Raw genomic sequence first — 10,483 nt, forward strand, 5'->3', positions numbered from 1 at the left:
ACATGTCCTAAACTTAAAATAAGTATATTTAGTTTTTAAATTTAACTTTTGTTGTTTCACATCTCGCTTATTATTGTCATCGGTGAAATGATGAAAATTATGGTATTCGATTATGACATAACTAGTTTTGAAAATGCATTTTTCATTACTCAAACTGACATTCTTTTCTTCTTATTATATCTCTCCTACTCAATATGTACTAGTATCTTAAAACAACTAAATCGTTGATTCAATTGATGCCTTTGACAGTAAAAACCGAAAAATATTACAAAAAACAAAACCGAAATAAAACAATTTGGATATTAGATTAATAGAAAACCGAAAAACTAAATCAGAATATTTTAAGACAATGCACATACCTAAAATCCAATGCTAGAGATGACAATAAGTCTGAGTTTTGATAAGATTCCAAATCTTTCGTGCGGATATTTAATTTCACCTCATCCTCATACCCGTCGGAGTATGGTATATTCATACCCTACCCAATAAAATAATGGGCCAGTTGAGATTAATTGGAGGAGCGAGAAACGGCATAGATAGCTTTCAACATGGACTCATGCATCGAATGATTGCTACTCAATAGTGTTTGCTTCTGATGTAGGAGAGTTATTTACTGAATTACAGCGTTAATGGGTACAGCTGATAAAGGACTATAAAACAGAAACCAGCATCTCATTTATCACATGGATAAATATTAAAGAAAACAACAAAAATGCACCATATAAATGGGTTATCAGTGAAAGAATAAAATTAACCTGAACCTCCAAATGTAACTGAAGCCATGGGCCTTAGCGATATAAAGACACAATCACAAATTTCTTCAGAAAATAAAACACATATGTCCTAATGGGCTGCAGTAGGGATACTGCTTCCAAAACCCATTTTTTGCCCCAGCAAAGCAAGTTGTTCGACAAACTCAGCTCCCGTTAGAATCTCAGTAGTTCCATATACAACGTGCTTTACTGGTTGCTGACGGCGTGCAAATTCTTGCAAACTCCCATACTCTACATAATTTCCACCACCAATCATGAATACAATAGCATCTTTGAATGGGCCTTTTATGAGGCTGCTGCTTGACCCTGACTTGGGAGCACGGGGATCAAACACAAGATAAGATTCGATTTCAGGATTTGGTTTCCCATCCATTACCGCCTCAACTGTTCTTGTCAAAACCAATTGATGATCGCTAGACAACAAATTTTTCACTCCAGCAGTTACTGCACTAATTGACTGTCCATAGAGTTTTTCGGCCCAATCAACAATATTACTCTTACTAGCAGAATTAGCTGAGGCCAATGAAACATTTAACGCTTTTATCTTCTTAACATACTGAAAAGCACCAGAATCAACCTCAGATTCTCTCAGCGCTGCTTCCACAGCTTCAACTTCTGATTGAGGGGTACTTTCTGTTGAAATAAGATACATGATAGCAAATCGCAATTTGTCCATGTTAGTACCTTTGCCCTTGAGCACCGCAAGAAGCTCATTCCGGTCGATTGCACCTCGGCCCATCATGTCACTTTCTTTTTTAGCATAAGAATCAAGCGACCTCTCCTTAATCTCACCCAACAATGAAGTAGCAATGTTGGTGTGCTTATCGATAACTTGCTTCCGGTCAGTCAATTCAGGAAGTGAATTTACCGCATTCATCAGATGCTTGGTGTTTCCAATCAAATCCGTCCCATCAAATTCAGCCCCATCTCCACCACCTGTACGCCTATTTACCTCCTCAACATCTTTTTTATATTTGCTTAATTGTGTCTCGATTTCCACGGCCACTTCTGGAAACTCTAACGACCAATTAGCTGTCCAAAATGGATCCGAGTTATCCAATTCATATGTTTTCATTCCCCCTTTCTCCCCTTTTACATTTAATCTATTCAGCCTCAAACCAAGCACATCATGAACAAGTGGCTTATACCTAAAATCATGTTGTATAGCCGCAGATATCTCCAAATTTCTATCAAATAAACATAAAATTGGTCTCTGAAATGAGCTTGTAAAGTTACCACCCTCAGTGAACAAATTGTTCTTCGCCAACAAATGGTCTCGCAATCTCTGATCCAGTAAGGATGCGACCATCTCAGCTGGACCACCACGGGGACAGGTAATAACTGGCACAACTGCAAGCGTCGCCAAAACACAGAACAGCCCCATTACAATCTTTTCTATTATTTCCTCGATCTCTTTTTCTCCAGCTGATGGATCATTTAGCTGAACATAACAATTCTTGTTGGCGAGAGAAAATAAGTTATCCTCTAGGGTTACAAACTCCAAATACTGGTCATGCACTTTGGAAATTCTCTGAATTGAATCAGATTGAGTCGTTCCTGAGGCACAGCAAAGAACCATTCATTACGTTCTCCTCCGATTCTAGGTCAAGCATCGTGTCATATAACACACAACCAATGTTTTAACCGTAGAAGAAGATCTTAAAATGTACATTTACCAGTGCTATTTAAATCAGGAAGAGCTACAACTGCTAATCGACCAAATCAAAAAACACTCTGCTTCCAAGTTCAACTTTCTACTAGTTTATTACAGTCTAAGAAACAGAGAGACAAAGATCAAACCAATATGTCAACCACGAGATCGTAGATCACAATCAAGAATAAACAAACTAATTTACACCTTCCTCATTAAATAACAGTTTTCCTAAATCCAAAGTCCAAACATATTCAAAATTAACAAAGCATTACCAATAAATAAATAAATAAATCAATCAATCAATCAAAGAGATAACCAAATTAAGGATCTAACCAGCAGCAAGGTCCTCGAGCAGGGGCCTGGGGATCGAGGATGAGAAATTGAGGTGGAATGCATCGTAGAGTCCTCTGGAGGCGTCGGCGACTACACGTTGAATGTTATGAGGTGTCGGCTGGAGGAAGTACACCGCAGGGACATCGTGCACCGGGTTCCGATCCTTGTCGAGGAGGAAGTAGAGAGTGACGCCATGCTTGCGCAGGTCCTTGACACGGATGAGCGGCGAAAGTATGTCTTGGCAAAACCTGTCGTATATCAGGATCTTGTACACCTCTTCGTTAGCGGTTCCACCGGCGTTGCTCACCGCTTGGTTCAGATTCAACATCCGGATTATGAAATCTGAAAAATCATCACATTTCATCACTCGATCGAGGAAATTCCAGTAAAATTCACAGCTCAAACGAAGAGTGAAGGTTTACCTGTTTGCTTACGACGGAGATTTAGCGCCATTGGATCTACGGGTTAGACAGCTAGCTATAATTCAAGCTCGAAAGACAGAAACTACGGACAACCCCCCGAAGTTCTTCGCAAATTTTTTTTTAACAATTTATTGTGAGAGCTGCTATTATCATAATCATTTTCTTGATGTCATAATCTTCTAAAAGGAGTTAGCTTTTCTGATTATAAAACTTGTGAATTGTAATGTTACTATTACAAGATCTGTGAGCATCAAATGCAGAGCAAATTTGCTTCAAAGAAAAAAAGTTCTCGTCTCGATTTCAAATATGCTAACATAATACTCACGAGTCTTTTTATATACAGATCGCAAATCTATTGAAGGAAATTGGAGAAATCACTACCAACAAACATAAATAATTGTTAGGAAAATGGGTTGTGTACTCATATATTTGTGACGAAATTATTTTTAATGTGAAATTAATCAAGTGTTCATAAATATTGGTTCGAGCAAAAAATTGAATCGAAAATAGATTATATTTTATAGAGTGAAAATATTGGATCGAAAAAAGATTTCTCATCCGATAAAATTCAAACTAATATTTATGAATTATATAAATATATAAATGAAAAAATAGGGAAATGAGACAAGTGGCGCCTCACACGAAGAGTTACCACAATATCTCTTCATTAATAATATATNTATATAAAATGCATTTTAAGGCGAAGGAAGCATATCCCCCTTAGAACACCATCTAAAATGCACGTGTGTTAGCATCAGCATGAAAAATAGGCATATTTTTGTTTGCAGTTGCCACAAAGCAAGCTTGAAAACACAGATGAATCGAGAATTAGCTTGAGCTAGTTATAGACGCATGGCGGCCGCGAAAAATATCGAAAAAACATAAACTAGAGAAATAACCAAGAAATCATTTATATCCGTCGCCCGACAGCCAAGTCGCAACTACAACACACAATTAAAGAGCTGATCAAGAAATATTTTATTCCTTCCCTCCCACATCATTTATGGATTCAAAAAAATTCCATCTCAATCAACAAATGACAAGGCGTGAAAACTAAAACCCAATCTCACAGGGAGCATGAAATGTTCTTCCACGGCAGATTGCCTCCAGATTTTCCCCAGCGTATGAGCATAGAGCTGAAACTTCCACGCCTGATCCAATGACAATTGATATAACCAATTTCCCCCTTGACTTTGCTACTATGAATAAATATAAATCAAGAAAAATACCAGTCGCATATAGGGGAACAGAATGAGTCAAGAAGCCACCGGCAGCAACCACCCAACGAGTGTGCAAGCGAAGAACAAGCAGTCGAGCACTGTCTGGAGTATCAAAGTTTGAACCATTCGCATTTTTCACCGGTGCAAATTCTTCTTCACGCAGCACCTATATCATGATAAGGACTGTATTAAAGAACATTCTTGAATTGTAGCAAAACGTAACAAATAGTACCTCAAAAAGTGCAGTAGAAGGAGCATAAGGAAATGCATCAAATATAAATTGCTCTAGCTTATATCCATTGACGTGTCCATGAATAGAAGGAATATTCTTCTCTGCTAAATGGTAGCTGCAATCAGGAAGAAAAAAGATGAACAAAGTATCATTCCAAAGATGATGTCATAAGTATACGTATCAATGTATGCGTGTAGCCGTAAAGAGAGAGGTGTGCTACTCACACACTGTCTTTCTCGAGACCATCCGCAACTTGGTTTAGAAAATCTAAAGTGAACATATGTAGACAAACCTGAAAATGTAGGAAATTAGGAACAGCAATTAAATGTAACGACAAGAAGTAAATGTTTCAAGCATTTACCAACACAAGAACAAAGTCTACTTCATTGATTATAGTGCCGATTACAATGCCAAACGACCAAAAGCTGATTGCAAAATGTTTGCAATTTTTTATTCATCCAGATTTTGAACTAGACCAGATTTTGAACTAGACCATGTCACAAAATCTACATGCAAATGGATTCTGCAAACTTGAATCAGGTAGGAAACAGGTAAAGGAAGAAGTTATTAGGTAACATTAGGTTGGATCCCAAGCAAAAATAAGAGTTAAACAAAATTCGGCACCTTCTCCTCGAAGGAAAAGCTTTGGTACTAATTGAATCACGACTGACCTTTGCAATCACAGAGCACTTTCGATTTGCCAAAATTTCTATAATCAAAAGATTTTCCCATATTATTTTGCCGCAGATATATCATTCGGATTATATACCTGCCTTGTGTTGTAGATGACATGCATCCATTCTTATACGGGAAGGTCAAGTTTTTTACTAATTTCTTTTAATTGGAGGAGGGCTAATGACAGAGGGGCTACATATGGTAATTGACAATTAGCTAGAAAGGTAATCTATCCACTCTATGCTTTTACAAGTAGGACGAGATTCAAAAAAAGAACAGATGCTATTTGCTCGATATACGGGATAGCAATCAATGTGGGGCATGATGAAAATGCGAATGATGGAACAGTTGGACTGTCCAAAAAATATAAGAGAAATAACCAAAAAGTTCCAAGACATCAAAATCATCAGAATTTGGTAACGACTAACATGACAGGGGACTTATTTTCTTCTAAAAATGATTTACCATTGCTAAATTTCACCAAAGTTTTATAAACAACATTGAAAAAAATGGAACGGAAATTTATTTTGCTTCAGAACATAATTTCTTAATGCTCTAACAATACTCCAGAAGTTTGCACCGTGAATCCTTGAAAGTTGCCTAGTTTCTAATATAACAACTTTTTGAGGCCAAGTACATATCCATATAGTCATGTATAATTTTGTAGAGTTCAATCATGATTTTTAGGACACAACTGAAGACAATAGATAAAGAAATCACTGAGAAAAGAAAATCAGGGAAGGGCAATACATTACTCCAACAAAAGCGAAGGCGGCCTGTTTCCTGATTAATCGCACTAGCCAATGATGGGTCCAATTCACTGTATTCAACAACAGATACTGGTCCACCTTTCCCTCGTCGCACAAAAACACCAACCTTTTCTTGTGGGTATGCCTACAGACAAGTAAATCAAAAGGCAAACATTAAACAATCAAGGGCAATTATAATACAAAAGATAATATTGCAGCATACTTAAAAACAGAATGAATCTCATGACAAATTTAAATTCTCAGTACAGCCAAGGTCAAGCACTGTTTCGAAACCGAGGATGCAAACAAAAAGTCAGAAATGATATCACTAAACAAAATTAATTGAATACCTAAATAATAATGGCACCTTTGTAAGAAAGTTCAAATAACCGTCTCTTCCTCGCATGACAAAGTTTTAATGACAGATAACTCACACAAATAGAAAGCTTAAAAACCTAACTGATGGAACAACTACATTACGATATGAACCATATAATGCCAATACTTTCATAAGTGATATAACGAGCAAGCTATCAAAAAAATAAAAACATTAGAATCCATAAATTGTATTCCATAAATCTGAAAAGGTGAAAACTATACACCTTCCTGACAACTTTTGCAGCAGCAGCCACGCCTTTCTCGATAAAATAACCCAGGAAAGTTGGATCTGCAACACGAACCTGCTTGCAGGCCATCACCTTTATTTGGTTACAAATACAATATGCCGGGAAGAAAAAAGGGAACAAAAAAGTGAAGAATAAACTCACCAAAGCATTATCAACTCCATAGCAATCCAAGTATTTTATGCCTCTCGCGGCCATATCTTCCAACAGCCTCGAAGATTTCAAAGCTGCAAAAGATTTTTCCCAATAAAAACAAAATTTTAAAGCATGACAAGAGTGATAACAAAGAAGAGTTAGAAATAGAAGTCAGCACAATCAAATTCATCTTATTTTAATATATACCTGAATAAATTCCTCCATTTCCGTCAGGGGACTTCGCTACCTGGCTTTTGAAAATTAGATTCTCATTATTACAACACTTATAAAATATGCATGTGTGATTGAGAAAATGGAAAGATAAAACAGAAAAACTATATAAATCACAATCTGTTATTTCGGCAATCCTTTTGAGCAAAACATAAGCTGACATATAATCCTTGCTTATATGGTAGTAGCAGAATACAACAGGTAATTTGTGTATAGTTTTATATCAGTTGTCAAGCACGTAGATGCATTTGACAAGCCAATTAAATTCATGTAACCAAGAACAAACCCTACTTTGAATGGAGTTTCCATAATGAATCTACCATCTCTTGACACACAAGGAATTGTACCCTGCTGGAAGAAGGTGACCTGTGTTCACATTTGTCTTTCACAATGAGCCATAGTTGTTAGAAATGATAACGTGTGAAATGTAAAAGGCCAAGAGGTTCTTACTTGATCAGCTTCAAGGCCAAAATATTTATGACTTTCAAAGAATTTGCGTGTGGGTTCATCAGTAAATGGACTTGTCATTATGTACCAATGTATAGGTCTAGAACTTACAGAACCTGAATGTACCAGAGTACTCAGGCTCACTAGCAAATGAGAAGGGTCAATGATATACAAGATGAAACTAACCCTCATTTACTGATTGAGCTGCCAATCTTTCAATACACAAAATTCGCTCAGCATGAAGTTGGAAAAGTGATTTTCCAGATGGAAGTCCAATGTCTAAAATAAGGACAAAAAACTGGAGGATCAAACAAATGTTTAAATAATAATGAGAATAAACATCAAAACCAATAAAAACGTTTAAATAGTAATTAGAGTATTTAACATGGTCAAACAAAATCACTATGTTACGAGCCAAAAAAAATCTTTGAATGCCGGGGAGTGGGCAACCTTTGTATCTCCTTCAGTCCTGCATTTGTCTTGGAAAGGAATGCGTAAATTGTATGAAGGTTGAAATGGATTTGGAATGTAAAGGGCTTGACAGAATACAAACAAATTATTACTTATTGTTCCATCCAACTCTAATTTAGAACATTTCTACACAAAATAAACAGTATTACTACTTACTGAAACAACCCTTCGGTTCTGAACTTCCAAGGCGAGTTCCCTGCATGCAAACACTGAAAACTCAATATTTATGGAGACATTCAAGAATCGTTTTAAGCAGGCTGCGTCCCAAATTCCCAAAAATAAGGATAATTAATTATTGTAATAGTTCTAGGGTCCTATATCTTGCACTAGCTTCGTGTACGTGTCATGTGCAGGAGTGCATGATCTACTTGACTGAAGATAGCAGCGTGCAGTTATAGACTTAGAGAAGATTGTTTTTCAATTTATTTTCAGACCAGAATAGCAGGTCATATTTTACAATGAGACCAATTGCAGTAAAGTTCTAAGTTAAGTTCTCATCTTTGTGAAATAATTTGCTAGGGTCAAGATGCACAAATTGTTTTATCTTGGATTATCTAACAATAACCTCTTTTCAACTTTTGGGTAAAAGGAGTACTAATTAAAGAAACACAAGTTAATATCCCACATAAAATAGATAGTTTATGTAATCCACTCTATTCATTAAGGCAAAAAACCAAACTTTTCTAGTCATTTTAAAACTAAATCAATAATTCTCATTAGTCTGCCTATGACGCACATTAATGAACACCCAAAGTGGCACTCGGATATTTATTTTCTTGACACCTGCACACCATCTTCTTTCCAAACACGATTACAAGTTTATGATTATAACAGTACCTGTCCACCCGATAAAAGAAGCACGGCCAATTTTCCATTTGAGATGGCCTTTACTCCCATCTTCCACCACCTCTCTCTTTCTTCCATAGTTCGCTTCTCCACAGTGGACACCGTGCTCTCAGAAAGGAGCTCTACTGGTGCCGCTGGAAGCCCTGACAATATCAAGTAAATCCAGTCATTTCACCGTACAAAATCCTTTCTTAGTCATGCCAAAGTGAGAGGAAGGTAAAAGAAACCCCGAGAGCGAAAGGAACATCGAACGATCCGATCGATTCTTGGAAGATCTACACTCTGCAACAGCTTATAAAAAAAACCTTAATAAATACAAGATCGAATTAACAATATCAAGCAGGTTGTCTTAAGCTCAGAAGTGAGCTTTATCCAATGATCATAAAATAACGGCGGATAATTACTTACCGACTACACATTCACACGAAAAATGGCTGATATAATGAAAGATATGAATATAAAGGGATGTAAATTGAGCAACGACCTGTATGTCCTGGACAAGGAGGAGGCGTTCTTCAGGGGAGAGCTCATCCCAGAAGGCAAAAACGTCTTCTTGGCCGTAATCTTTAAGCCTCTCGAGCAGCTGCAGCGGGGGCTGCGAGGAAGAATAGTCGGCGGTGACGGGTTCCTCCATCGCTGTTGGGTTGGTAGATCTACCAACACTGTTGTCAGAGAGGAAGATTGATGGGAGTGGGACTTCGTTTCAATATTGTGGCATTTATGTGAAAGTCATGGCAACTTCCGGCTCACTCTCTTGCCATATATTATCATAATCAACTCTTTAATTGCAATCATTTATGATTAATCACTCGATAAAATAAACTTATTCAACCAATTTTTTTTAAGAAAATGATTTCTCAAATATATTTCAAACCAATACATTGATATTTGAAAAAAATAAACTTAGTCAACAATTTTTTAAGAAAATGATCTTATCAAATATATTTCAAATCAGTACTGCAATTCTTTTACTCACTAAAAACATCCCGAATTTTCAATATTTTTGTTAGTTTTGAAGTGTAGTTTTAGGGTACTATTTAAATATACTGAAATATCTGATAGCGTTTTTTTATGAAATCTTATGTGTATTTCCATAAATGTTAGTTGATTTTAATTTCAGATTTTTTGATTATTTCAATTCAAAAAATAAGAGAACCTCTTTTGTCATATATATGCATGGCAATTCAAGGAAATTTTAATTTCCTCGAACTTTCTAAAATTAGTCTCGAGAGTTTAATTTGTTGTCCAATTAATTGTAAATCTTCATTTGCACTTGGATTTTGGCGGTAGAAAATGGCAAGACAAGGTCAATCTCTCTATAATTTACTCATTTGCACCGTATTTAAACGTCGACGAGCATTTGATCTCAAAAGCTCATTTATTGTCATAANTTATATTCGTGTTTCCAGTAGCTGGTATATATTAAATATTTCTATTATAAATAGATTTAATGAAAATATATACGAGTGACTGCTGCAAATAGAAATTAATGTCGATATTTATCCTATTATATTCCACGCACATACTCACACTCACACACATATTTGTGTATATAGATTTCTTACATGAAGAAGACCAATATACATGTTATTATCCTTGGATATATTAAAATTAATCATACGTGCTCATGCAATATATATGGATTCAAAACAACGAAATAAGTTTTGAAAAA

At 36.1% G+C, this 10,483-nt stretch overlaps 2 protein-coding genes across 3 annotated transcripts; both read right to left on the reverse strand.

Annotated features, from left to right (window-relative positions):
- Positions 1–207: 207 nt before the first annotated feature.
- On the reverse strand, positions 208–3,351 carry LOC140959796 (SEC1 family transport protein SLY1-like). 2 transcript variants are annotated; one of them, XR_012172064.1, is made up of 4 exons: positions 3,183–3,351; positions 2,761–3,102; positions 756–2,330; positions 208–650 (listed from the first exon to the last, which is right to left on the reverse strand). XR_012172064.1 is itself a non-coding variant. In XM_073417810.1 (3 exons), the coding sequence occupies exons 1-3, from the start codon at positions 3,211–3,213 to the stop codon at positions 844–846; spliced, it is 1,860 nt and encodes a 619-aa protein (XP_073273911.1). In that variant the 5' UTR covers positions 3,214–3,351; the 3' UTR covers positions 656–843. The 2 variants fall into 2 exon arrangements, 1 of the variants encoding a protein (XP_073273911.1); XM_073417810.1 differs by lacking the exon at positions 208–650 and having other exon boundaries at positions 656–2,330.
- A 726-nt stretch (positions 3,352–4,077) lies between these two features.
- On the reverse strand, positions 4,078–9,550 carry LOC140959166 (UDP-N-acetylglucosamine diphosphorylase 1-like). Its single transcript, XM_073416965.1, has 15 exons — positions 9,296–9,550; positions 9,039–9,093; positions 8,803–8,954; positions 8,122–8,161; positions 7,681–7,773; positions 7,498–7,610; positions 7,339–7,413; positions 7,024–7,063; positions 6,826–6,908; positions 6,661–6,738; positions 6,060–6,203; positions 4,859–4,926; positions 4,635–4,749; positions 4,412–4,568; positions 4,078–4,333 (listed from the first exon to the last, which is right to left on the reverse strand). Exons 1-15 carry the CDS (start codon positions 9,443–9,445, stop codon positions 4,236–4,238), a joined length of 1,461 nt encoding a protein of 486 aa, XP_073273066.1. The 5' UTR covers positions 9,446–9,550; the 3' UTR covers positions 4,078–4,235.
- Positions 9,551–10,483: the final 933 nt, after the last annotated feature.

This window comes from Primulina huaijiensis, chromosome 15, assembly GCF_012295235.1.
Source record: "Primulina huaijiensis isolate GDHJ02 chromosome 15, ASM1229523v2, whole genome shotgun sequence".
NCBI lineage: Eukaryota > Viridiplantae > Streptophyta > Magnoliopsida > Lamiales > Gesneriaceae > Primulina > Primulina huaijiensis.